Consider the following 27420-nt stretch of genomic DNA (forward strand, 5'->3'; position numbering starts at 1 on the left):
TCAGCTGGCACATGAGCCCTTCAGCTTCTTCTTCTGCACAGCCAGCCGCAGGGCCTGCAGGAGCTTGTCCTTGTTGTTCAGGATGTTGTACTCACAAAGCTTCACTAGCTTGTCGAAGGCCGCCTCTGTGTAGGTCAGCTCCTTGGTGGCATAGGGGGTGTTGGGGCCGTAGATGTCAACCTGGCCCAGCTCCAACTCCTCAGGGCTCCGCTCCACACCTGGGGGCAGCAGAAGACCTTCCCAGATATATGGCATGGGCGTGTTCCCACTTCTCTTCTGGCAGCACGCTCACACACACACCATGTGCAAAGCTGAGCATCTGCTTTCGTATGTGTATGTGCATACACCTCTAAGCAATGCAGCGTGCCCTCATTAGGACAGGATTGCTCTAGCAAGGCAGGAAGGCAGGATACTGCCAACACCAAGGACAGCTCAGACAGGGGAAGCCGGTGGGTGTCAGGCTCTGGAAGCGGAGGCAGGTTACCTGGTGCCTTGTACTTTTGGAAGGTGTCGTTGATGAGTGGGAAGAAGACCACGGTGGGGGCCTCAGGTTCATGGGGGTTCTCCAGCAGGTAGCACTCCTTGAGGCTGTCATCGGGCTCCTGGATCTCGTAGTTGGGGAAGGGGATGTTCTGTGTGGTGCAGTACTCACATGTCTGTTTCAGGGGCTAGAAAGGCACAGGAAGACATGCATGAGGATCGTGAAGGCCAGGTCAGTGGGAAGAACATGGAACTCTCAGCTGTGGCTTTCCCATTGCCCTAACCAACAGCTCCTGTCCCCAGCCACCTAGCCACAACTGGTGATGTTGTGAGAACAAAGCCAGGCTGGAACCAGAGGTGCACAGCCAGACGTGGTCTTCTTCCCTGGGCAACACGAATTACAGCCCTTTCTATGCTGCTATGTATGGACACAGGCCCAGCCAGGTGTGGCCCACATCTGAGAGGACTCCAGCCATGGTGTGGATATAGGAAGCACTGTGCCCAGAAGGAGCCCTATGTCAGTGTCACCACGCTTGCCTTGGTCTGGGAGCCGGCGCAGTAGTTGAGATGGATGATGAGGTCAGCTTTCCTCTCTGGCCTGAGCAGGGGCGGGTAGCTGGAGTTGACGAAGAATGCTGTGTCCAGCAGGCACAAGTGGTTTGCAGACGTCGTCAGCTGGTTCGGGAAGCCATCCAGTACTGTGTCTGAAAGCCCAGGCTTCCGGTTACCCACACACCTGGGACCACCACAATCTTGGTCCCGGGCAGAGGTACCTGGCATGGATCTGGTGTTTTGCCTGTGGCTGTCTCCACCCCTCAGCCTGGGCCTCCAGCCCCACCCACTCCCCCCCTTTTTTTTAAAAAGATTTATTTTTGTTAATTTTTATTGGAAAGGCAGATATACAGAGAGGAGAGACAGAGAGGAAGATCTTCTGTCCGATGATTCACTCCCCAAGTGAGTGCAACAGCCGATACTATGCTGATCTGAAGCCAGGAGCCTCTTCCGGGTCTCCCACACGGGTGCAGGGTCCTAAAGCTTTGGGTCGTCCTCGACTGCCTTCTCGGGCCACAGGCAGGGAGCTGGAAGGGAAGCAGGGCTGCCGGGATAGAACCGGTGCCCATATGGGATCCCGGGCGTGCAAGGCGAGGACCTTAACCATTGCGCCACTGCGCCACTGCGCCGGGCCCCCACTCCCCTATTTTGATGGGGTACCATGGAGTCCCCAGCTCTCCCTGGGTGGACTAACAAGGAAGAGTCCAACCTTGGGGTTTTAGCATGCCTTGGACGGGGCTGCATAGGTTAGAATCCAGATGTAGTTTGTGAAATAGCACTATGAATTAGTGCCAAACCTGGGCCTAGAGCCACCAGCCCCTCCTGTCCCAGATAGCAAAGGCTAGGCTTAGGTAGCCAATAGGAGGTCATGGCCAAATTAAATATCAAACAAACTGGAAAATCAACTTTGGTGTCATGGGTGCAGGGCTGCAACAGGCTGAGGTTGCAAGACTACAGTGCAAGGCTGGCCCTGCTCCTTACCACATAGGGTTCTTGAGCTGGGCTACCCCTGCCCAACTCAAGGGGCATTCTTAGAGCCCAGCTGCAGGGCTGTGTGTCCCTGACTGTGCAGTGAAGTCAACTCCCCAAAGGTTGCCATGTAGATTCTGTACACTGTGCATTCAATTAATTAAATGGCCACACCGCCCTCTGCTGGTAGAGCTGCACACTGCCCAAGCTGGCAGGCTTAAGGTTGAATCCTTGGGTTGGAGAATCCCTGGGTTGGGGTTGAGGGGTCTGGCCAAGGTGTTTTCTCCAAAACCACTTTTCCCTCCTGCCTGGAAGAGCAGCCAGGATTGTGTACCTTTCCACTTGGAGAATTCGCTGTTTTGGAGGTAGCCAGTGTGCAGTTGCAGCCCAGACAGGAAGTTGTTGAATTCTGACACGAAGGCCCGATAGGTGAGGATGTCTCGGAAAGTATTGGACAGCCATGACCCTGGGATCACTACTGATGTTTCCAGCATGTTGGCATCACATTTGGGGATCTCTGGCAGGAGCGGGTCATCTTCTGCAGGGGATTGAGGGGGGAGGCACAGGTTACAAGACTTGGGGGCCTGACTGCCCAGCCCGAGTACTATCTGGTCACACGAGCATGCAGGTGAGCCACTGAGAGGTGAACCTCACACCTCCCTCTATTGTCACTGGTGCCAGGAGTGCCCAGGTAAGAGACACAGAATGGGGTGGGTGAGTGGAGAGGGAGATGTAGGTAAGAAAGGTCCCCAAAGTATGGGCACTGGGCACAGAGGTTGTAACCCTTCATGTCATTTTGGAGGACCCAGGTTTGAGTCAGCTCCAGTTTTCTGCTAACTGGTAGGCAACAGGGGATGGCTCCTGCCACCCATGATGAAGAGTTCTGCCACGCATGGGGGAGTCCTGCCACCCACGGTGGAGACCCTGGGTTGAGTTGCGTGTGTGTCAGCTTTGGCCTGGTTCAGCCATGAGCACTGAAGGAATGGGCCCGTGGATGGGAGCCCTCTGGCAGCCTTTCAGTCAAATTCAACAACAACAAAATGTTCACGGTCCCAGAAATGACAGAGAGTCTGGAAGAGCATCCTTTGATTGTTTGCTGATCCTCCCTTTTAGGTTCTCTCAGGTGCTGGGATGCCATGGGACCTTGGCACAAGGGTCCCTACGCCTAACACTTTCCCCATACCCCGGCTACCTTCCATGTCTGTGGGTTCCAGGGATGTCATGGGAAAACGTGGTGGGTGTGACAGCCCTTGGTTCATGATCTACCCACCCTCCCAACCCCCTCCACCGCAAGGTAAGCCAGTGAGTTACCCACCGATGTCCTGCACTTTCCTCCTTGTCCACCTGTGGAAAAAATCCTCCGAGGTGTGGGACAGATTCCAGGCATCAAGCAGGTTCAGGGAGAAGATGCTGCTCCACAAACCTGGGGATCCAGGGCCAGCTGTGAGGTTCCCGGTCCACCCGGGTCTCCAGCGCAGCCGCGGCAGCACTCTGAGGCTGACAAGTGCGAGCGTCGAGTTCAAACCTGTATGCACACTATGCCTCTCAGCAATTCTCACACCCAGAGCGTCCAGGACAGTGCCTGGCATTCAGTAAATGGAATGCCCTCTCACTGTGATGGTTTTAACAGAACATATTAATAACAAGGTATTAAGTCTTTCACATGCATTGAAGCACTGGGATCCATCTCAGGGTTGCTTCTACAACCTTGACTGAGGTACAGACAAGAAAACTAAGGCTCAGGGAGGTTAGGTGTGGTAGCCAAGGTCATACAGCTCATGGACAAGGAGCTGGAGTTCAAGCCCAAGTGTCTTTGTAACAGTAGCTCTTCAAGCCATATGCTCCCAAACAAGGGTGTTCAGAAGAAAGGAGAGGCCACTGTGGGCTGGGTGCTTCTGGGTAAGCTTCAAAGCAGATGTGGAACCCTCTGAGATGGGCTGGACTGGGAGAGGTAGAAGAAGTGTAGACACACAGATAAGGCCCAACTTCTGGATGCTGTGAAGAGGCATCATTGTTTCGAGGTCAGTGGGGATGGGTGTAATTGGGGCTCTGAAGGTGGGCACTGTGAGAGTGGATGTCATGGTCAGACCCTCACTTTCACTGGGTTTGGCCTCTGAAAGATGGGGAAGCTTAGGATTGGGCCTTTACCTATATCTCCAGACTCTCTTCTTTATCTCATTGGGCTCCAAACTCTACCCCTTACTTGGCCATCTTCTTTTACCTGGTCTTGGACCCCAAGGGCTGGCCTCTACCGCTCCTCACTGCTCCCCACCCTCCCGCTGTAAACCCAGACACCACTCTGTCTAGAACCAGAGAGGAAGTGAGTGGGTGTTAGGGGAGTTACTGTTCTCCCAAGTCCATCCCAGTCTGCCTCCCCAGTCTGTTTTTGAGTAGATCCCAGGAAGACCACTGGAGATCTGCGCAATGGGAGAGTTCCCTCTGGTCCCCAGTCAGGTCCTTCTGGGCCCAAGTGGCCAAGTGGCCCTGAGGAGATGAGGATGTCTCTGGAGGTCTAGAGCTAGATTCAAGAACCTCCTCAGGATCTCCCTGTTACAGGCTAACTCACAGGCATACCAGCACAGCAAAGAGCCACCCAATCATTCCTCAAATCCCAGCTTGGGCAGGGGTGCTAAGGGGAGCCCCACCAGGAGTCACCTAGCATGTAGCACATCGGGGACTCTGGGAGCCTCTGCATCAGCCGTCCCATGAAGAATTTGGAGCCGAAGAGCTCACTGGGGATGTAGGCGCCGTACTTCTGCAGGCCCACCTCATAGGGGGAGAACTCGCACCATTCTGTTCACAAAGAAGCAAGGGGAGGTGTCGACTCTGGTTTGCCAACCGCACTGCCCTGAAGGTCCTCTGCCCCAGCCCTCCCTCACTAGCTCCTGGGGCTTGGGGAGAAGGGGGTTGTTAGGACTGAGAAACTGCAGTTCCCCTGCAGGACACCTGGGGACACCCTTGGCCGGCTTCTGTGGCTAGGAAAGCCTGAACCGCAAACTGCATAGTTCAGGAGTTCCTCAAAGCTGCAAAAGTGGGGGTGGAAATGGCCCTTGACACAGGGCAGGGCCTTGGGGTCCCTCCCTCTGGGTAGTTTCCCTTTAGAACCTTTACTGTCCCTGTATGATCAAATGTATATCCAAGGGAGCCACAGATCATGCCACCAGTCCCACTCAGAGCAGGGCAGACTGGGCAGCAAAGCCTATTGCTTCAGCCCAAGGGTTGGCAGAGGAGGTGGGGTGAGGAGACCTCAGGTGCTGGGACCTTTGCACCCACTTCCCCCCATCAAGAAGGGCTCCCTCCCCCTCAGTTCCTAGTCACCAATGTTACCTCTGAAGTCCTGGTTGCTGACGCCATCCTTGACATTGAGAGTGAGATAGATGGGCAGGGGGTTCTGGCCCCGGCATAAGGCAGCACGCTGCTCTGACAGTTTGCATTCATTTTTCTGCAAGGTGAATGAAGGGGTAAGAAGAAGCCACTGACAAGGAAGGGGGCAGCCCTGGGCCGCCAGCAGCTATGTTCCAGTTCCTGAGCCACTGTGGAGGGCACAGCAGCTACCAGCAAACCTGCACCTGGAGAATGGGCACGGTTTCCTTGGCCATCACGCTGCAGACCCCAAGACAGGATGGGGACAGGGCAACTGCAAATCAGGGCACAGTTAGTTCAGCCCACACTCATCATCCTGAGTGGGCCAACCAGGGACCTCCTGACATCACACCTAGTTCAGCTTTCCTGAGAACCCCCAGGCCTGCTCCTCCAGTGTTCAGACCGCTGGTGGGTGCAAGAAGCCTTGGTGCTTGCCTCCTTATCACACGTGCACGACCACTGGGAAAAATGCTGCTAAGGGTATTAACTGCTACTGGCAGAAGCCACTCTTTCAGAACAGTATAGAGCAGGGCTAGAATCTTGCCTGAGCCCAGGAGCCCATGCCCTTGGCCCTAGGCCTGCCCTGTCCATCAGGAGGATGGGTTTAAAGGTGATCAGTTATCAAAGAGCAGGGCAGGGTCAATGGTGAGAAGGGATTCCCCACGGGCCAGCACAGGTACTTGGTCACGAGGTTGAAAGGGCAGAGGGAGTTATGAGTGACTTCGGAAGGGGAACCTTGGGTTTTCTGGAAGTGGAACCTCTAACGTGGAGCAATCTGTTGCCTGTCCTCCTGGTGTGCACTCAGAACTTTCCAGCACCTTTGGGAGGAAGGCACAGGGCCATGGGGCTGGACAGAGGCTGGGAGGAAAAGTCACACAGAGGTCAACCAGCAGCCAAGGCTGGTTCCTTTCTGGGGGCCTGTAATAGCTGAGCAGGTCCTGATGTCCAAGTCCATGGCACTCCCTGGGAGCCCTCCCAGCAGCTGCCTCCCAGCCTAGGCTGCTGCTTCTCGTCTAAGGCACTTGGTGCTCAGAAAATTGGATTTCAGAGCAGGAAGGGAACATGCCAGGCCCATCCCTGTGTGGTGGCCCTAACAGTGAGCTGCTGTGCTCCGAATGCCGTAGCTGAGTCTGCACCAAGGCCACACCTCCTGAGGTCAAGTGTGCTGGGGACACTGAAGCAGGCCCATGCTGGGGGACACAGGACTATTCCAAAGGATTTCCCAACGACCTCTCTACTCCTTCCAAGGTGAGCCAGTCATCCCAGAAGCTTCCACTTGTCTTTCTTTCTATTGTCCCCACTTAGGGACAAGCATGACCACAGACAATGCCTTCCTAGCCTTCTCCAGCTACTGTCCGTTTTCTTGCACATGTGCCTTAATGAGGCTTTGGGGGCACATGCTGGCCTACACTGGGTCTCTCCTGAGGTGTTCTCAATGTGACAGTCTCAGTCAGCCTCCATAACTGAGGTGGGAAAGCGAGCCCCCACCTTCCTCCACAGTGCATTTCAGCACCTGTGATTTTTTTTTAAGATTTATTTATTTTTATTGCAAAGTCAGATATACAGAGAGGAAGATCTTCTGTCAGATGATTCATTCCCCAAGTGACCACAATGACCAGAGCTGAGCTGATCCAAACCCAGGAGCTAGGAGCTTCATCTGGGTCTCCCACATGGATGCAGGGTCCCAAGGCTTTGGGCCATCCTTGACTGCTTTCCAGACCACAATCAGGGAGCTGGATGGAAAATGGGGCTGCCAGGATTAGAACCGGCACCCATATGGAATCCTGGCGCATACAAGGCAAGGACTTTAGCCACTAGCCTACTATGCTAGGCCCAGCACCTATGGTTCTTAAAGCCCAGGATACACCTATAGATCCAGTCGGACTCCCTCTGCTGTGTTAGACATCCGGGATCCTCCTCCCCCTCCCATGATGAAAGAGAGCTGGTTGCCAGCCAGGTGAGCTTAGACCCCAGGTGAGGCCGAGTCTTACCTCATCCCCCAGACAGGATTCTACTAGCAGGCCCCAGAAGTCTGTGAAGGTGACCTTATAGCCTTCCTGGCTTCGCTGCCGGAGTTCCTCTCGGAACTTGAGAAGCTGGTCCGGGAACAGAGAGGGCATCTTGTCTTTGACCACATGCCTCCGAGCCTCAAAGACAGCAGGCTCCAGGTTTTTGGAGGACCAATCGGGGTCACGGTACAAGGTTGCCATGGTCCTGGAGAGAGACAGGCATGGCTAACAGGCTTGGTCCAGCCTTGGTCTGATTAATTCTGCCTCCCAGGGCAGGGGGCAAGGTGGGCAGGTCTTTGTGAACACTAAAGCTGCCAGGAGAGGAGCCTGGAGGGAAGGGAGTGGGGGCACAGGCCTGGCTGGAATGTGTGTGTGAACAGTAGCTCTCATTTCTTACAGGCCTACTATGTGCCAGTTACAGCATACTGGTTTAGTTAGGACCTGGATTTTTCTGAATTCAAAATCAGGCTCTGGGTGGGCATCCTGACACAGCAGGCTCAGCATCCAGTTGGGATGTCTGTATCCTATAGTACCTAGGAGGCAGTAGGTGAAGGCCCAAATACTTGAATTTCTGTCACCCACATGGAAGGTTTGATGGAGTACCTATGGTTCTCCCCCACAATAAACAATATTCCAAATTAAATTTCTAACTGTGGTGTGGAAAAGCAAATATATTTTGTGTCATTTAGTAAAATATTTTCCTTAGTCTAGAAGTTCTTTTGTTTTCTGTTGATGGAAAGAAATGACACATTTTCTGTGCCCCAACCGTGCTGTGGGTCTCAGGAGATGCACTGACATCCCATAGGGAAGAGTGGGAACGCAGGGCAGGGGCTGCTGCCCCCAGGCCTCCCATGCACATGGAAGGAAGCCTAGCAGGCAGAGGCATAGCAGGGAGCAGGTGGTGGGTCCCAACACACCAGAGCCAGAGCAGTCAGCACCTGCATCCTTCGAGAAGATTCGGCCCAGCCCAGAAAGAAAACAGCTTCCCCTCCCTAGCAGACTGGGGCTAATAGTGCCAGTGGTCCACTCACTGCTGAGGGCCATTTTCCAAGCCCCTACCAGAGCCTCAGGGAAACAGTCATGTCAGTGCTGGTCAGCACGCACAGTGCCTGGTATGGAGACAGCTCCTCACACCAGCCCACTAGGCCAGTGCTTATTTTGTCCCCACTTTTCAGATCCAGAAACTGAGTCTCTTGAGGGGCTGGCTGCGTGTTTGAAGCCACACAGTTGTGCCTTCATGACGGAGCTTCTGTCTCATGTGAGATGGGGGACAACACACATCAAAGGGCCCCAGGCCAGCCCACCCAGCCCCTGCTCTGGCCTCCTTACCAGGTGGCCCCTGACAGGCCAGTGATGTAGGTGGCACAGTTCAGGAGGTTCAGCTTCTGCAGCCCCAGCAGGTGGCCATACATGGAGGTCATGGATCTCGTTCCACCCCCAGTGGCCATGATGGCTATCAGTGGTACCTGGGGAATGCATGGAGGCAGAAATGTTAAGGACAACTTAGGATGGCAAACAGAGCTCAGAGAGGACAGCAGAGGAGGGCAAGCTGGCGAGAGGGCCAGTTGAGGCGAGGCACTGCTGAGCAACCTTAAAACTCTCCTTTGCATAGAGCAGTCAGCTGCTAGGAGGTCTCGAACCCTTGAAGCCCAGTGGTGTTGTGGGTGAAGGGTCCTGAGGCCTAAGGCAGTTTGGTAAAGCTCACGGTCATGACCCACAGAATTCTTACCCCTCAGGTAACAGATGACCAACCTCGGGCCCAGCTCACCTGTGACCCCTTAGTGGTGCCAATGATGCACCTCCTGTGGACATATCTAAGCTAGGCCCATGCCCAGGCTTGGCATGGGGTATATGCTCAATATACCCTGTACTGTTGATTTTTCATCTTTTATTTATTTGAAAAATGGAGAGAGAAAAACAGAGGCAGAGAGAGATAAGTGTTCCATCTGCTGGTTTGCTTCCCAAATGCCTAAAATATCTGGGCCTGGGTTGGACTGAAACCAGAAGGCTGGTGTTCAATCCAGGTTTCCCATGTGGGTAGCAGGGTTCCAAGCACTTGAGCCATGACCTGTGAGTCCCTCAGTGAGCATCAGCGTGGGGCTGGAGTGAGGAGCCAGGAGCAGGAACACAGCCTCAGCACTCAGAGAGGTGATACGGGCATCCCAAGCAGTGTGTTAGCCTCTGCCTCCACCCTTGCCCTGTATGGTACGCTTCTGATTAACTTTTGTGGTAGGGAGGGGATAGTAGCCACCTCTGGGTGTGAAAGGTTTAAGATGTCCTGGGTGAGCTCACCACTGGTGACAGAGAAGGTGCTCTGCTTTCCTATGAGTGAGCACTGGAAGAGCCTTACATCAGCTAAAGCCCAATCATGAGGTCTCTCCAGGTAGGCACGAGCCCCCTGCCCACTGTGGCCAGGCTGGAAGGTGTGTACTTGGAGGGCTGACCTGCTGTCCAGGACAGTGGAGGGTCTTGGTCCCCATCTGAGGATGGTCAAGGGCCTGTGACAAAGGCCCCAATGCCTGCTTCCTGGGAGGAAGTGATGGGTCTGGGAGCTAAAGCTCCTTCTCCCGTGCATGCTGCCACTGTGATCTCTGGGGATGTGTCTGCGTGCTCCTGTTGGAGGTTAGAGACTCACAGATGGCCTTCTTGGAGGTGTGTCAGGTACTAGTTTACAGAGCTCAAAGTGCTTCCTGGCTGAGGTGAGCAGGCCACTTGACACCGATGCAAACAGGGCATGCAGCCCAGCCCGTTAGAGCTCACACAAGCAGCAGAAGCCCCTTCCTCTCCTGCCTGTCCTCCCTCCTCTGGGGGCCACCAGAGTCATATTCTGCATGGGGCCACATCCCTGCACCCAGAGCTTTGGCATAGGATCAACCATGGAGCAGAGCTGGGGTCAGGCTGCCCTGGAACAGAGCAAGCCTAGGGGAGGGGTAGGCTAGCAAGGCATGGAGATGGCAGAGCAGCTCAGCCCAGGATGGCCCCGAGCCCAGTCTCACTCACCTCATCCGCCTGCAGGTCCTCCTCCAGCTGCAGCACCTGCTTCAGCGCCTCGGCCACTACCACCTTTCGTTTCTGCACAAACTCCAGCTCCGCTGGGCACAGGCTGAAGCCAAGCCGTACATCTAAGGTCTTGGGGCTGTGGGAAGATGGGACGGGCTTAGTAGACCTGTTGCCTCCAGCTTTAAGGAGCAGATACGGCTTTAGGATCAGTGGAACCTACTAAGCTGGAGGCCAAGTACTGCCACGTACCATTTCTGTGACCTTGGACCTCTTTGTTCTCATGTATGTCATGGGCTGAAGATACTTAACTTGAGCATTGGTCTTCAACAGTAAAGATGACAAACGTCTAGCTCCTGAGCCTCAGGGGGCATGCTGTAAGCTGGGGTTTGGCCAAAGACCACTGTTGGCTCTCATCTCAGGGACCCTTCAAACTCCCTGCCTCCTAGACCAGCAAGTGGCTGTGAGGCCCAGAAAGGTTTCCCCCAGGGGCCCTGCCCTCTCTAGCCCATGGCCAGCTGTGGGTGACAGGAGCTCTGAAAGTGGCTGGACATGGCCCTGGAGTATGGATTCCCCTGAGCTGGACAAATAAGCACACATTCCTTTGTGCTCCCATCTGTGCTCCCATCCCTCACGGAGAATGTCCCGCCCACAGAATAATCACCTCCCTGTGTGTTTGTGCAGCTGATAAAAACCTCACACACCTTACCCCATGGTGCTGGCAGCTGGGGCAGGAGCCACCACAACATGTTCAGAGGCTGTCCTCTTTTGATCTCATCCCTGTCCTTGAACCTGGAACCCTACCTGCCCTAGCCAGCTTCACCTCTAGCCAATGTGGGGGCCCCCAAGAGCAGCATGTGTTCTACGTGTGTACAATGACATGGACCCCTACCTTCCTTAGAAGCTTCTCTGTCTGCCCCATCACTTGTGAGTGGATCTGGACAATTCCTGATCCAAGCCATGGCTCACTAGCAGCATCCCATCTCAGTGAAGGCAGGGCGTGGAGCCCTCCTGGTTCATCTCCATGGCTAGCACAAGACTGCAGACATAGCTTAGAGGAAACACCTCTTTCCTTGGTCTCCATGGACAAGCATAACAAGACGATGGCAGTAACAGCAGTGTTGCTTGGTCTTTGGCCTGGGTTCTGCCTGCCAGGCAGGTGACTGAGTGTTTCTCATGTGCTGTCTCGCTGGACTGGCAAAGCAGCCCACTAATGCAAGGATTCTCATTACTGCTCCCAATTTACACATGAAGAAAACTGAGTCTTAGCAAGATTAAACCATTTGTCTGAACCAAACAGTGAATTGGGCTGTAAGTAGAGATTATGGTAAATGACTCTTTTTCAAGAAGGGTATCCAGGTTACTCAGGGGAGAAAGAACAGCCTTTCAACAAATGGTGCTGGAACAACCAGATCTCCTCCCCACCTAATGCACAAAAGTAGTACTGACTCCCTGATTTCACACCACAGCCAAAAATAACTCAAAATCAACCATATACTGCAAGGTGAGATCAAACTATAAAAGTCTTGGAAGAAAACATCATGGTTTTAGATTAGGTAACAGCTTCTTGGCTATGGCACCAAAAGCACAAGTGACTGAAAAAAAAAAAAAAGGCTGATTTTGATCAAAATGAGAAACGTTTCCATTTCAATGGACGGCATCAAGAACATGGAAAGACAGGCCCCAGACTAAGAGAAAACATTTTCAAATCAGGTACCTGACAGGGAACTTGTACCTAGAATATACAAGTAAGTCTTAGAATTTCTCAAGGTAAAATTCTAAAAACTTAGCAAGCAGGCGAAGGCTTTGAATAGATCCATCACCAAAGAGGAAATACACAAATAGCCAGCAAGCTACAGTAGGGGTGGGTGGAGTGATCAATGTCTCAGCCATCAAGAACACACAAGGCCAAGCCACAGGGAGATGCCACCTCCCACCTGCTGGCACGAACACTCCACAGAGAAGGACAGAAAGAGGGTACTTTACCAGGGTGTGGTCTTCATGTGTAATTCGTAATTCCTACCCTGGGGAGTACAAGATGAAAAACTTGTCAGGGAAGATGAGGCAGGGCCGAGTGACGCTAATCACTGATGTGGTGACCACCCTCCCTGCCACCCTGCCAGCTTGACTCAGCACACACACACATGCACATCCACTCTTGCTCCATCCCCACATCCCTTCCCCCATCTTCATCTCCACCTCAGTCTCCCCTCTGGTTCCTATTGTGCAAGACCCCTCTGCACTGAGACCTCTGTACTCCCAGCCTCTCCCAAGCCTCTCCCCATCTCCCTGCCTCAGGAGCTGCAGGCCAGACGGTCAGGGCCCTCCCAGGCGCAGGTCCTCACCACAGGCATGGTCACCGCCTGGTCATCACAAAGGCAGTCAAGGGGCTGGCACACAGGGTCGTTCTTGTACGCACTGCAGCAGCAGCAAAGCTGGAGGGGATGGAGGGTTCTGTGAGGGGGAGGTCCCACCGGCAGCAGGGCTTAGCCCCTTTCCCCCTACCCCCTGCCCCATGGCAGCTGCTTTGTACCCCACAGCTCCAGTGACTCTTGGGCACCTCCACATGCAATTGTGGCTGGAAGTACTTGGGGTAGTGGAAGCAGGCAGGGTTTGGGTGGCAGAGTTCACGGCAGGGTGGGACACGAAGAGTGTTCTCGAAGGATTCACTCACTGTCACCAAGAGGTCCTTCACTGGGAGACAGGACACGAGTGTCAGGTCCCTGGGAAGCCGCTTGCTCCCCACCCCCAACCTGGCTTAGCTGACAGCTCTCTGGAGTGGCCCAGGTGGGGTCTGTCAGGAGTCACTTGGGCACTTGGTACAAGGCCCACAGTGGCTGGCCCAGGAAAATGCATTAGTATAAAGCTTACGAACAGTGCTGGGTATGACTAGAACAAGGGGCACAGCCTTCATAGGGTCCCTCAGGGCTTTCAGGGTCCCTCACTGCAGGCTGCCAGAGGTCCCAATAGGGGCAGAACCCATGCTCAGGACAGTGGCCAGGCCTGGGGAGCTCGCAGGTCAAGAGGAAGCCAGCCCTTGATGGAGCAGGCAGAGGAGAAGAGATGGGCTCACAGCTTTGGCTGAGCCCCAATTCCCTGTGAGCTTGGGCCAGGTTGCTGATGGGATGTGAAAGCTGTGCCCTGTCTTGACAGCATGCAGAGCCAAACCGAGGCTCACTTTTCCCTCTCTTCTTCCGCTTCCTGGACTCCGCATGGACCTCCAGCCTGGAGACTTGTCGAGACTGCAACAAAAGCCGAGATGTCAGAGACCTGAGCAAAGGTCCTCCCCCACCTCCAGGCCTCACAGGGGACACAGGTGCCAAACTGGGGTTGATGCCGGGGACATGCTGAGAGTGCTTTCTGAACCCCATCATGGCCTGCCACAAGGTGCTGGGAAGCAGGATGCCTAGGAATGGGGCTGCTCCACAGCTTCCCGTGGCTGCAGTGTCAGCTGCTGGCTCAGGACCCACCAGATGGAATGCTCTGCTGAGGAGTCTGGAAGTGAGAGCTGCCAAGAAAGCAGTCACAAGGAGAAAGCAGGCTGGCAGAAACCCAAGCTACAAACCCTTGAAGCCCTGCTGTCTGAGGGAGAAGTCTCCTTGGACCCCAATGGTTACATTTAAGCAAAATAGCTTGTCTACAGCTGGATTATGAAAACATTGGTATTGGCCTTGTGTTTGCAGACAGATTAGGGACAGAAGCTGCCCTCAGCATCCCCCTTTACTGGGGAGGTTCCCATGAGTAGGAACCCATTTCTGTGGGTTATGGCATGGTGGGCTGAGCAATGCCCCTGCCTGTGTCCCATGGGGTTGTTCTCTTTTAGCCTGACTCTGCTAGGTCTGAATGGGACAAGGACACAACCCAGGCCCAGTGCTTGATAATATGAGGTGCCCCATGTAGCTACAGAACCAGAAAGGACAATTACCACCAGCACGCCATTGGTGACGAGGGTCTCAGGCGGAGAGGGACTGAAAAACAAGATGCAAAGTAATGGTCAGTTACATTGTTCTGGACTGACAGTTCACAACAGTGACACAGAGTACAGCTAGGGTCAGGTATGGAGGGGCAGGGACTTCTGGGTGCTCATGGCAAGCTAGGCAGGAACCTGCGATGTGGGATTCCTCCAGGAGGAAACAGGTACCCTTTTAAACAAACACCCAGAAAGAAAGATGGCAACAACATGGAAGGACTAAAAGAGTTCCTGTTTTCCATCAGAAGGATAACTGCTTGTGCTTGCTTCGGCAGCACATACAGTAAATTTGGGATGATACAGTGAAGATTAGCATGGCCCCTGTGCAGAAAAAAAAAAAAAAAAAGAGGACAATTGCTCTTTATGTCCAGCCAACTGCAAGTGCCTAGAGTTAGAATGAGGTTGCAAGACAGGGCTATGACTTGCCAGCTAGAGATCAGCAGCTCCAGGAGCCAACACGACCTAGTCTCCATCCTGGGTTTAATTCAACAGCACATCTCACGGGCAGCACCAAACCAGCCTGAGACAGGTCTGGTCAATGCTCAGAGACCCTTACAATTTGAGGATATAAACCCTGAAGGTTACATTTAGCTTGGTAAGTCCACAGTCTTCCCTGCCAGAATGAAATATGAATGACTATCATTAGGGGCCAGAGCTATGGAACAGCATGTAAGGTTGCTACCTGCAAGCAAATAGTAGCAATGGCTGGGGCTGGACCAGGCCAAAGCAAGGAGCCTGGAACTCCATCCAGGTCTCCCACATGGGTGGCAGGGACCCAAACACTTGAACCATCTTCTACTGCTTTCCCAGGCACATTACCAGGGAGCTGGATCAGAAATCAAGCAGCCCAAATTCAAACCAGTGCCCAGACGGCAGGTCGACATCATAAGCACAGGTAGCTGAATTTGTTGTGCCACAGTGCTAGACCTGGTGATAGAAATTCTGCCCAGAGGCCACCCATACTAGGAAGCTGAGACAGGCTTTGTAGTCTGACAATCAATCTTTAAAATCATGTGATATCAGAGGAAATGGGTGGATCAGGCTGGGGCCCAGGCATCCAAGCAGTGATTCCCAGGCACAGGGAGGAGCCCAGGGTGAGTGCCAGGAGACAGGTTAAGAGGCAGCTGTGGCTCAGGAGGTCCCTAGGAGGCCAGGACCTTGGCCAACCCTGAGGGCTGGGCCTACTCACCTCTCCTCCAGCAAGAACTCCACCTCCAACTCTTCCATTCCCTTGGTGGGTGAAAGGAAGGAAAAGAAAGGCAGCTGTGAGCCAAGTCTGTGATTTCTGTGAGCTGGGGCCTCTGCAGGGCTACCCTGTCCTCCCCACTCTGCCTGCTGTTGCAGGGTAGAGTTACTCCTGGCTGCTGCTGCTGCCACTGCTACCACTTCTTCTACCTCCCTGAAGCCTCCCCTCTCCAGCCCCAGCCTCCCATTGCTCTCCCAGCCCACACAGGGGCCCAGGGCATGGGGGCTCCCTTCTGTACCACACTCCTGACCTCACCTGACCTTGGTTTCTCCATGAGGATGGAGGCTAGGTGAGTTCTGGAGTGCTTGTTCCCCATCCACACCCCTAGGCCTGTAGCAGATGCTCTGGGGCTTGCAGTATGATCCATGCCTGACCCTTCTCTGATTGGTAGATTTGCCCTCCTTTCCCCTCAGCTGTCCTAGCAACAGGATGAAGAGGGAAGGAGAAGAAAGGGGCCAGCGCTGACTATCCCTCCATCTGGTATAGCCTTATAGCTAGGTGCCTTCTGTACTTTCTCATGTAGGGTAGGTTCCATCACTGCCATTTGATGGGTGAGCAGACACAATGTGAAGGAACCAAGCGAGCTCCATGAATCACACAGTTAGTGAGAGGCAGCACTGGGACTGGGACCAGTGGTGTCACCTACCTTCCCCCAGCATGGATGTGTGCAGTGGACAGCTCACTGAACAGGAGACAGGAGGTGGGGATTCTGAGCCCCTGCACTTACCTCTGGGTTGAGTGGGAACTTCACGTGGGTTTTCTTCCTGAAGCAGAGCTTGGTGAGGTCATAGAGAACTGTCAAGAGGTGATCATCTGGTGTCACCGCATCCTCATCACAGACGTTCAACTCCAGCACATTCTAAGGGGGAGGGAGAGGGCTCAAGTCTGGCTGCCATTGTTGCATTAGCTCCTTCCTCGCCTGCAAAGTGCTGCTTCTTAGGGATTGGGTACCAGCACAGAGGCCCCTCCTTAGGTGGGAGAGACACTGAAGGGGAAATGAACTTTGAAGGGAAGGAAGCAGCCACTCCTTCCTTTTGACCTCTCCTGAGCCTTCCCCTCCCTCTGCTCTGAGTCTCCCACTGCAGAGCCTTGTGAAGACTGGAGGGATTTCCCTTCTAGGGCAGGACAGAAGCAGAGGACAGAAGTGCAGAAGGTGTCCAGCCATGTACCCCGCGGAACCCAAAACAGCATGTGTTGTACTGCAAAGCCATAATGAATGATGCTAATCCCCCAGCATTGCATGGGAGAGAGGCAGCAAAGATGGTGGGGTTTCTGACAATTGAGCTCGTCTGCCTGTGTATTCCCCAAAGCGAGTCAAGTAGCCACCCTGCCATCTTCCTGAACTCTGAGGCCAACAGTTCAAGGAGCTGGGCTGGTCCCTGACAGCTCTTGTCTCAGGGATCCTATGAGGTGTGGGGCTAGGGCTGAGTTTGCCTCTTAGGTCCAAATCTAGTGACCATAATGTGGCTCTGGAGTTCCCAAGCAGATGAGATCGTTGACCTTGTCATTAACAGAAACCCGGGACACCCCAGAGCCCATCCACCAGTATATCATCCTGAAGACAAAGAAGGCCCACACGCTGATTTCACAGTGGCAGAAGGAAAGCCTCTTCCTTCACCAAACACATAGACATGACAGAAAATGTGGTGTTTTTTTTCTTTAATAATAAATACAAAAAGGACTTCTTGAACTAGACATGGCATTTGTGTTGCAGTGGGCTGGAGCTGTAGAGTCCAAGATGCCTCAAGATAGGCCGAGGCCTTGACGACGAGGCCACATTTTTCTTTGGAGCTCTCTGCTAAGGCTGTGGCAACTCAGGATATTCTCCCACCAGACATGTGACTCTGACTTAGGTCACCATATGTTGGAAGAGGACCCCACCACCACCCCTTCCAAAAAGAATTCAACAAATGAAGAAGCAGGAACACACACCCAAGGAAACAAAAATAGCAAATTAATCTGCAAGGGATTCAAAGGAATCAAAACCCTTGGCTGGAACATAGACTGTTCCTGGGACTAGAGAATGGCTTTTTCCCCTCTGTGCATTCTCCTGCTTGGAACATGCTCTGGGAAGTAGTAGAAACCATGTTTTGGGGGCAAGAGATGCCCAGTTCCATCAACAGTTGGATGGAAGAGATGCCCAGTTCCATCAACAGTTGGATGGAAGGTCGAGTGAAACCAGAAGGAAGGTAGAAGGATAAATGGACAGAGATAAGCATGAACCAGGCAGAAGGAAGTAGTGAATGAGTGGGAAGATGAGTGGGGAGAAAAACAAGCAGGCAGAAGGAAGAAAACATGGGCCAGGGAAGAACACAAACAGAAGGAAGGACAAGGAGAAAAAGGGCTAGAAATGCAAGTAGGGCAGACAGAGTCAGCTCTGGGTCTCACCTTTACTTGGCTCTGGATCTGAAAGTTGAAGGCTTCATTCCACTCGGGGTTTGGGCAGTTGGAGATGGTCCTGGTCCTCATCTTCTTGTGAGAGGCAGTGGGAAGCCAGAGGCTTACATAGCAGTCAGTCTGGCTCACTTTCCAGGGAGAAAAGGGTGCACAGCAAGGGTGAGAACCAGCTCAGGCCCAGGGCGAGAGAGTATGGACATAAAATGGAATCTCAGACAAATCTCTTCCAGAGCAAGACCCCGTGAGCTCCAGCTGCTTTTCTGGCTCTTGGAGAGACAGTTTTGTCCCAGAACTTTGAGAAGATCACAGTTGACAGGCTGGCCCAGGTCCCATTGATCATTCTCATGGACACAGATGGCCTCTGGCTCTTAACAAAAGTACCCTGGTCTTTGAGCAAACAGCTCAAAGTCTTGGGCAAGCTATGGCCATGCAGTTTTCCCTCAGCCAGGGCAAGATTTAGAAGGCTATCCCCAAAGGGTCCAGTGTGCTTCTGGCCTCAACCCTGGAAAGCCAGCACAGGGCCCAGCTCTCCCTCCAAGCTGAGGAGACAGGAGAATTGGAAGAGAATGCAGTGTGCCAAGCCAGTCCAGAAGTGCTTAGGTGGAAGCAGGTGGAAGCAGCATCTTGGAGCAGAAGCAGCGTCTCTGTAAGGCTCAATTGTCCCTGGTCAGGCTCCCTGTACTGTCCTTGTCTTCCAGCAGGAAGTTTATGACTCAAGAAGCCTTTGCATCCACGACTCACACATCCCTTTTCATTCTAAATGAGCAATTCCAGTGTGATGCTGCTGGTTGTTTTCTGAGAAGGAACAAAAGCTTTGACCCCAGAGTGCCCATCCACATTAGAGGAAGGAAAACCCTCTGAGTTTTCCAATTGGAAAAGCAGACAAACTGGGGTGAAAAACAGCATCCCAGACTGGCTCGCTCCCTCCACTCAGCCTGGGAGGTGGAAAGGTGAGGGATCATGACTGACTTTCATTCTCCTGGCAATCTATTGGTATAGGTTTCAGGATGCACATGAGATAAACCAAAAATGCTGAGTCATCACTGTTTCCGGCATCAGAGAGTCCTCTAGGTGGTCAGGTCAGTTTGTGCATGGAAGTTCTAGTCTGGTATGACTGTCCCAAACTAGTCCATAACTACTAATGATTGCTCATCAAAGAGGGAACAGGGCTGCCACCTGTGACTTTAGCCTGACACTGTTGCTAACCTGAATGCTTTATTCACACTCTGTGCCTCACTTATTCCTGGCTTCAGATTTCACCTGTGATGAGTGGTTAATCTCTGAGGGTTCACCATTTAGTGACCTGGAATCCACAGCCCTCCTTCTATTGAAAAAAAAGGTGAGGTCATGCTTTCCCTTAGATACCATAATGAGCATATAATCCAGACAAAAGAAAGACCAAGAACTAACAGAAGCAAAGGACAATGATGACTTCATCATCCCCACCCATCTCTCCATGCCTAACCTGCTTCTCTCACCATCTGCCTGGATGTCCAGGCCAGAAACCACGTATCATCCTTGACCTTCTACACTTAAATAGTTCAACTCTTCCCCTCTCTCAAGCCCATCCTTTTCTCATCTGTACCACCACGGCCTTGGCACAGGTACCACTGTCTCTAAGACTACTTCCCAAATGGGCAATGTCCTGCTCTATGCCTGAGTTTTCTCCCAAGAGAATGTAGAGGTAGTTTTTTAGATATGAGCCTGCCACGTCCCTTCCAAGTTTCAGGCCTTGATGGCTTCCATATGCTCTCAGGGAGAAGTCTTAACCACCAACATGGCTACCTCAGTATTATCTTCCTAACCTCCTGATCTTGCCTCATCTGGCACATAAGTATGCAGACATACATATTCTCTTTCTCTCTCTTTCACACACACAATGCACACACACATTCTGGACCACAGCCAAACTCCATTACTCCTCAATATTCAAAGCTGCTATGCTGTCTTGCCATCAGGCCTTTGCACATGCTGTCCCCTCCACCTGGGATATCATTCTCTTCTATTTTCATCCCTTCTTCTGGCTAGTTTCTTCAGGTTTTGGAAGTAGCCCTCTCTGAAAGTCTTCACCGTGCAAAGTCTGGGGCCAGCTGCCACCCTGTACTGGCCAAGCACTTGCTTGTTGTGCTGTACAGGGAGGTAGACTCAAGTGTGCCCTCCATGCTGTGAACAAGGTAAGGGTTGGGGCACTATCTTGAAATGTAGTCAGCACTGCCTAGATATTTACTGAATAAATGAGTAAATGGAAAAAACCAAACCTCCCACTGAAGAATTCTATCAGATCCCCCAAGAAATTGTGGCTGAGTCACTGCAGACACAGCTAAGCAAATCAGCATGTCTAATTGCTGCACCAATTGAGAAATCAGGGACATGCTTACCCCTCTCAGACCCCTCCTCTGGCTTCCTAGATACCAGTTTCTCCTTCTAGGTCTGTAACATTCCTGTCAGGTCAACCTCCTATATAATAGGAACCCACAGGCAGGTACCAACCACTCTAAATCCATTATCTTCACAATTTCCACTTAGTATGCATGATTTAATATACCCTATAAAAGTACCTGTTCCTGTAAAATCACTTTCTGTCATCAATCCATGCCTAGAATCCTCCCATCAGACCCATTAAGCAACATCTCAATATTTTTTGTACAAAGGTTTAAAGTTCTGATTAATCTAAAAGTACTCCTGGTGGTTTGTGTTTCAGTTTTCATGCTGCGAGCCATTTTTCCTCTGCCCCTCATCCCTACCACACACACCCTTGTGCTGGAAAACAGAGTGTGGCCAAAGGGGATTGCAACCATGGGGCATATGAAGCAGGGCAGGTCAGCTAGGGCAGGCACTTTGAGCTGACTGTGATGATGGTGAACATCATATTGGCTGTAAGGAATAGCTAAGCTGTGGTGACCCAGTTGTCAGACCTTCGTGGAATACGGAGCATTTCCTAAACTCAGAGAGGCTCTGTTTCTGTTCCTGCCCCCGTGACTGAGGGCCTGGTCATCTGAATGACAGGTTTTCTTTCCTGAATTGTGGGTGGCACCGATGATTCAATTATCTCGATAGATGTTCACGACATTGTCATCCCCCTGGAGACACCTGCCTGGTAACTTTGGGGTGCTGATTTGGGTTTAAATTTCCTTTCCCAAGAGGAATGGAAACTCCTGATGAGTGGGAGGCTTGGAGGTCTGTCTCTCCAGGGTGGGTGAAGCACAGCTTTAGTTCCTGAAAATGGGTGTTACCCAGAATCTGTGTTTCCTTTGTCCTCTGGCTCTTTGAAACCTTGGGAATTGAAACACAACTTAGAGCACTGAAAGAAGCTGTCCATTTTGAGTTCAAGGTAGATGGCAACAATTTCAAGCACCCATAACCCAGGAGAGTTCAACAGCAACAAGAGGGCCCAGTTGTGATAACTACTGGAGTTCAGACATGATGTGACCAGTGTGGCTCCCTCAGATGTCACATATACCTTTCAGCTTAACTAGCAATGGCAAAGAGAAACATAAATAATAAGGGGGTCCACAAAGAGGATCAGGTACCCACCTCCAAACAGCAGCTTACATGCCAGAAGGCTACATGGGGAAGGTAGAGAGGAAGAGAGGCTGGTAAAGCCAGACCTCAGCCTGTCTCTCTGGCTACCTGTCTCCAACTTCTGGGTGACAGGTGTGGCAGGGAGGGGACAGAAGAAAGGGCCTGGATGATGGGAAAGTCTGAGCATGCAGGTGCAGGCATGCAGATTGAGTTTGTGGCCAGGGTGGCTCCAGCGGTTGGTATACACACAGTTTGGGAAGTACTGCAGGAAAGTGAGCACTGCTGTGGGTTTATAGGATCTGGGGTGGTCACCGAGGGGAGGGGTGATGTCTGCCCAAGGACAGAGTTGGGAAGTATCTGAGTTATGTACCACGAACTTTGGCAGGCAGCAACAAGAAAGACAAAAGAAGTGCCTGCAATGCAAGGAGGCATGTCTCAATTCCTTAAGTCACCCTGATGAGCTGCAAAAGCCCCAATAAGTCCAAGGCCAGGTCCTGGTCCTCTGGCAGGTCACTGAGCAGATGTAGGTCCAAGTTCAAGAATGGCTGGAACTGCTCCTGCTGGAACTGGCTCCTCCTACCGAGGCTCCATCTAAACCCTGCAGATCCCTTTGCTGTCTCCAGGCCGCAGGGCCTTCCTGCCTCCACCCTCCATCCCCATCCCTGCCTCTCCCTCCCAGTGCTCCAGCCCTCAGGAAGTGATGCAATCACTCCTCACCTAGAAGGCTCCAATGCATTCTCCCAGCTTGCTGCTTCCGGCTCTCCACCCTCTGGCCCTGCCCCCTACTCCTCCAGATCCAAGATCTAACACTGATTCTACTTTAGGTCATTATTAACTCCATGTCTGCAAAGCAGATCATCCAGGACTGCCTTCAAGTAGTTCACAGGGTCAGATGGTGTTGGGAGTGGCTCAGGCATGCTGCCCTGCTCTGAAATGTCCTTGGCCTTCATACCTACACCTTGTCCCTCTGACACCAGACTCCCAATACAGCCCTTCCAGGCCCCCATGGCTCTTTGCGTCCTTCCTGGTTTTTAAATCCAGGAGTGATGTCATTCATCCAGGTTGATGCCATAAATCCAGGTTGGAATGCCATCTTCTGGTCTACCATCTGTTATGGACAGATGTTTCCATCTGCTGAAATGTATGCTCAATATCTAGTGTGTGGCTTCTCTGCCCCTCTCAAGACTTCCCTAGACAACCTGTGGTCCTTGAACCAATTCTGTTTTGTGCATACAACCCTCAGCTGTGGGGGCCAGGGATGGAGCTTTCTCCTCTTTGGGTGTCAAGTATCCTCTCTAGAAGCGACAAGGCAAGGCCAGCATGAGGAGGGACTTTTGGTTTGTGACCTTTCGGAATGTCACCCCAAAGACAGAAAGGGGGAGTATCCTGCCCCATTCCAATGCCTTTGCTTCTTCCTGAAGCCAGGAGTTTCCTTGGGCCCCCGAGGCCTGGGAGTACTGCAGGAGCTAGGACAGGGGAGTTCAGTCAACAAGAAAACACTACACACACAACTGTCAAATTACACCTAAAAGTTTTCTGAGCGTGAGAGAAGCTAGTGTCCCTCAAAATGGATTCCATTTTGGGGAATTCTAAATGGGGAAATTCCTTTTGGGGAGAGGACAGAGAGAAAAGCAGAGCTCTCAGATGGGCTCAGGCATAATGACAGTGCTGATAAGAGTGAGAGGCCTGGGAAACACCTGAATCTCAAATTCTGGAATACAGAGCAAAACACATACACACAGCAGAACCACACACACACATGTGTGGCCAGGCTCTTTGTCCACGCAGGCCCTAGGAACCAAGGAAGATACTCACCCATATCGGCCTGCCGCACATTTTTCATCCGGATGACCTTCACTGTCAGCAGGTGGCATGGAGATAGCCCCTCCTGTGGGTTGAGAAGACATGGACTCACTCTGCAAGCATCGGCACAAGACCCAGGCCCCCAGGGTGGAGGGGATGGAGGAAAGGCCTCCCCAGACCTGTCAACCTGACTATATTCACTGCCTGTGCTTGGCATTGTTTGAACTTCTGCCTTCTTTTCAATCTTGAAGGTTCCGACACTCCTGAGAGCCTGGGGTCATGCCTAGATTTTTATCTTTGTACCTCTAGTCCCAGTAGCACACCAACTGACAGACGATGCTTGGCAAATGCTTGTTAAATGAGTGAATCTATGGGGCTGGCTTTGTGGATCAGTGGGTTAAGCCTCTACTTGCAAGGCTGGGAAGGTAGCAGAAGATGGCCTGGGTGCTTGAGCCCAACACTGATGTGGGGAAACCCAGGGGGACTTCCAAGCATCTGGCTTTGACCTGGACCAGCCCTAGCCATGGAGGCCACTTGGTGCATGAACCAGTGGATGCAAGATCTCAAACTTTCTTTTTCAAATACATACATAAATCTTAAAAAAAAAAAAAAAAAAAAAACAGAGTGACACCATGAATGAAAGCTTTAACCCCAATCACAAAATGACAACTAGTGACAAGGAGGGCCTGGTGCTTCCACTGTCATCCTTTCCTCAAGAAACAGCTGCTCATTTGGCATTGCCACTGAGACAAACACCACCTGCCCACAATGGCAGCATGCTTGGGAGGCAGGCCTGGGGAGGCTTGGCAGGTGACCGACACTGATCAAGCCTCAGCCTGGACGAGCTGGGAGTCCTCCTGGCAGGTGCTCTTTACTCCTGCAGAGTGGCTTAGCTTCAGCCCAGGAACATTTGTTTTGCCCTTGTTCATGAGCCCCTCTACCCAGGGCATTGTCCCCAAAAGCCACCCATTTCTTCCTGACAGTGGACATTGTGCCTGTCTCCCCTAGGTACGTCTTGCAAAAGCTACTTGTGATGTCATGGCTGGTCCCTGATGACTTCTCTGTCATGCTGGCAAAAGTGCCAAGGCATCCCCCATCTGATGACTGGTGCCCTGCCTGTCAGAAGCCACTGTCAGTAGCTAACCTCAGGCAGCCAGAGCCCCGAGGTCTGGCCATGCTACAGAACCAATTGCCCACCTCCTCCCCACATGCACACACCCTGGGCACACTCTCCTGCCAGTTCCTCCTGGGTTTCTTCCACTTCCGGGGAGCCCTGCCATGACAAGTCCCTGGGCCATGGTATCTGAGGCAGTATGAATGGCACGCCCAGCTCCTTCCCCTGTGCCCTGTGAATCACCCATTAACCACCAGCCCTCTGCCACCTTCTCCCCACCCTCTTTCTGTTCACTGCAGATTCTCAGCTTCCCAGACCCCCTAAACCACCTCTCCCACACTTCCGAGCTCTTCCATATCCTGCAGCTGCAATGACCTCATTTCGTCTTTCCTACCCACTGGGGACCCATCCCTCTTTCTCCCCACAGTCCCTCCTCTGCCCACTGCCCTTGCCCCAGCCACATAGTCTGTGAGAGCAGCAGTTTCATCTCAGGTTAGCCTTCCAGAGTTTGGGGCCTGCTATGCTTGCTGAGGTGAGTTAGTGTATTGTCCTGCTTCTCTGCAGGAAGGTGTCAGGTTTCCCTGGTTCCTAGACTTCCAGGCATTACTTCTGAGCACCTGATGTGGGCCAGGGCCTGTCCCGGCTGCTTGGGAGTCAAGAGTAAACATTACACAGAAGAGAGAACTTAAGGCAAGGAAGGTGGGTGATCTTGAAGGGGAGACAGGTCAAGCTGGTCACGGGCTCCCACTGGCTGGGCTGGGAGCTACTCCCTGGCTCTAGAAGGTTCCTCCACAGACCATCATGTTCCTGAACTTGGTAGGACTCTCCTGGCCCTTTGGGGCAAGGCTGAGAGACAAAAAGGGCTTTCATCCTGGCACCTCGTGGAGTCAGTACACTCAGGAAGGGAGGCTGCTTCGTGCTTCCTCTCTACAGGCAGCCTGGCCCTGTTCTGCACTTTGTGCCTTTTCTGTTTGAATGAACTTGAAGTCTTTTTCCTTAGAGTTTTACTCAAGTCTTGACCAACTTCTGTTACTGCCCACCCCCAGCCTGTGCCCATAGCAAATGCCACTAGACACCCCAAACATCTAACAGAGGCCTCTGAACTAGAATACTTATCATGTCATCTTACTTGTGTCTGTCTGCCATTAGAACCACTTAGTGCCTTTTTAAGATGATGCAGGGACTATCATTGTGGCATGGTAACTTAATCCTCCGCTTTCAGCACTGACCTCCCATAAGGGCATCAGTTTGAGTCCTGGTTGCTCCACTTACTATCCAGTTCCCTATTAATGTGCCTGGGAAAGAAGTGGAAGATGGACTGAGTACTTGGGCCCCTGTACCCACTGTGGAAGAATCAGAAGACAACTCCTGGTTTCTGGCTTTGGCCTGGCCCAGCCCCAAATAACAGCACCCTCTGTGAAGTGAATCAGCAGATACAAGGTTGACTTTTCTCTTTTTCCCTCTCTCTCTCTTTCCAATAAAATAAATAATAATAAAAAAGGATGTTGCAACTCTTCTGTTTTAATAATACTGAGGCTTAGAAGAAAACAAAATATGAACAAAAAATACAGTCCTCATAATCCATCCACTCAATTATCATTTTGTTGTCTTTTATCTGGGAACTTCCTGGGCCTTAAATCTAATCAGCAATAAAGACAAGGCCTCTGGGAAAGCACAGTTAGTTAGTCCCTGAGTTAGAGGAACAAGCAGATTTTAGGGTTGCCTCCCTCTCTCTGGCTAGCAGCTGCCTCAATGTGAAACTGAGTCATTTGTAGGGCTGAGGGATGCTTGTAGGGGATTAGCGCTCAAGTGTTGGATACTTTTTGGTAAACAACTTGAAGTTAAAGCATTCTGTGGTGACATGGTGATTTGGATCAAAGCCCATATTCAGTGTATCTGGTCTTAGAACTGTGACTGTGGTTTGGGCCAGATATTCCACCACCATAGCCACCTACCTGAGCATGGTGAACTCCTTATTTCTCACTCCCACTGGGCAGGAATTGGTCCTGGTCTGGCCTGGTGAGGGGACAAGAGCTGACTTTCACAGGACAGCAGCCCTGGCAAAGGCCACTATGTCTGAGGGCAAATGGAGGTCAAGTTCTCTACACCAGCAGGACTCTTGAGCCCAGTACTGTGGGCCTCATGGCCATCTTGGTCCTTTCTCCCACCCCTAGCAAGGGCTTCCCATGGCCCAGCACTGCCCTGCAGGGTCCACCCTGCAAGGGAGGGACGAACCATGGCTTGCTTTGGGCCTCACTCAAGGTCTCTGCCTTCCAGGAAAGTTCTCTCCTGTCATCTAGCCCCAGAAACTTCCAGTGAGGTTCACTAGTTCCTCCTGTTCTAACTCACAAGTATCAGTGGCCACATCACCTACTGAGTGCCCTGTCATGGGCCACGTGTTGCTGCATACACATGTTCCACGTGGTATCTTGCTTAATCCCTGTAGCTACCCTTGAAACAGTTGTTACTTGCCTCAGGTTACAGATGGAGAATTTGGGGCTAACTCCTTTGATGTGGTGCTCTGGGTAGAATTAAAGGAACTCAAGTCTGAATCCAAGCCCAATTCTCCAACATGTGTCTCTAACCACTGCCATCCTTGACTGCACTGTCACTTGTGGCTCATCTTCATCTCTTCTCGGTCTTCTTGGAATCAATTTCCCTGGCATTGTCCTCATTTTGCATCCTGAATTTCCCACAAAGCCCCAAACAGCTCCACAGTCACTCTCCTTTTGTAAAACTCCACAGCACAGCATAGCCGTCAGGGTCCTTGAAGCAGTTCTTTTTTTTTTTTTTTTTCTAGCAGACACGAGGGCTCTTTTATGGTCTGCTATGGGGGCTCAGCTCACCCTTTTCAGCTCAGGAGTTTTCATGGGACCAAAGAGCAAAGTACCCCCACTCAGTGCTCTTAACATTTGCCCCTAGAAGGATATATGACAGTAATGCAAGGAGAAGCAGGTTAGCAGGAAAGAAGCTGATGCTAAGATTTCAACATGGCTTG

The 27420-nt window shown here is 52.1% G+C and overlaps 1 protein-coding gene and 1 non-coding gene across 2 annotated transcripts in view; one reads left to right on the forward strand and one right to left on the reverse strand.

Moving 5' to 3' along the window:
- The window catches only part of PLA2G4E (phospholipase A2 group IVE), a 55322-nt gene continuing 27902 nt past the window's right edge, over nucleotides 1-27420 (reverse strand). The window contains exons 2-20 of the mRNA XM_040969636.1: nucleotides 23321-23393; nucleotides 17975-18111; nucleotides 16314-16445; nucleotides 15530-15570; nucleotides 14296-14338; nucleotides 13549-13612; nucleotides 12904-13064; nucleotides 12716-12805; nucleotides 12357-12394; nucleotides 10374-10509; nucleotides 8703-8839; nucleotides 7356-7578; nucleotides 5329-5443; nucleotides 4657-4794; nucleotides 3317-3424; nucleotides 2336-2539; nucleotides 1018-1184; nucleotides 485-668; nucleotides 1-218 (exon numbers count right to left, since the gene is read on the reverse strand). Coding sequence (XP_040825570.1) covers nucleotides 1-218; nucleotides 485-668; nucleotides 1018-1184; nucleotides 2336-2539; nucleotides 3317-3424; nucleotides 4657-4794; nucleotides 5329-5443; nucleotides 7356-7578; nucleotides 8703-8839; nucleotides 10374-10509; nucleotides 12357-12394; nucleotides 12716-12805; nucleotides 12904-13064; nucleotides 13549-13612; nucleotides 14296-14338; nucleotides 15530-15570; nucleotides 16314-16445; nucleotides 17975-18111; nucleotides 23321-23393 — 2409 coding nt within the window. The remainder of the gene's footprint in view (nucleotides 219-484; nucleotides 669-1017; nucleotides 1185-2335; nucleotides 2540-3316; nucleotides 3425-4656; nucleotides 4795-5328; nucleotides 5444-7355; nucleotides 7579-8702; nucleotides 8840-10373; nucleotides 10510-12356; nucleotides 12395-12715; nucleotides 12806-12903; nucleotides 13065-13548; nucleotides 13613-14295; nucleotides 14339-15529; nucleotides 15571-16313; nucleotides 16446-17974; nucleotides 18112-23320; nucleotides 23394-27420) is intronic.
- LOC121149563 lies at nucleotides 14600-14704 on the forward strand. The gene has a single exon (XR_005882716.1). It is a non-coding gene; the product is annotated as a U6 spliceosomal RNA (small nuclear RNA).

Source organism: Ochotona curzoniae, unplaced genomic scaffold, assembly GCF_017591425.1.
Source record: "Ochotona curzoniae isolate NIBS_2020 unplaced genomic scaffold, NIBS_Ocur_1.0 scaffold_4701, whole genome shotgun sequence".
Taxonomy (NCBI): Eukaryota; Metazoa; Chordata; class Mammalia; order Lagomorpha; family Ochotonidae; genus Ochotona; species Ochotona curzoniae.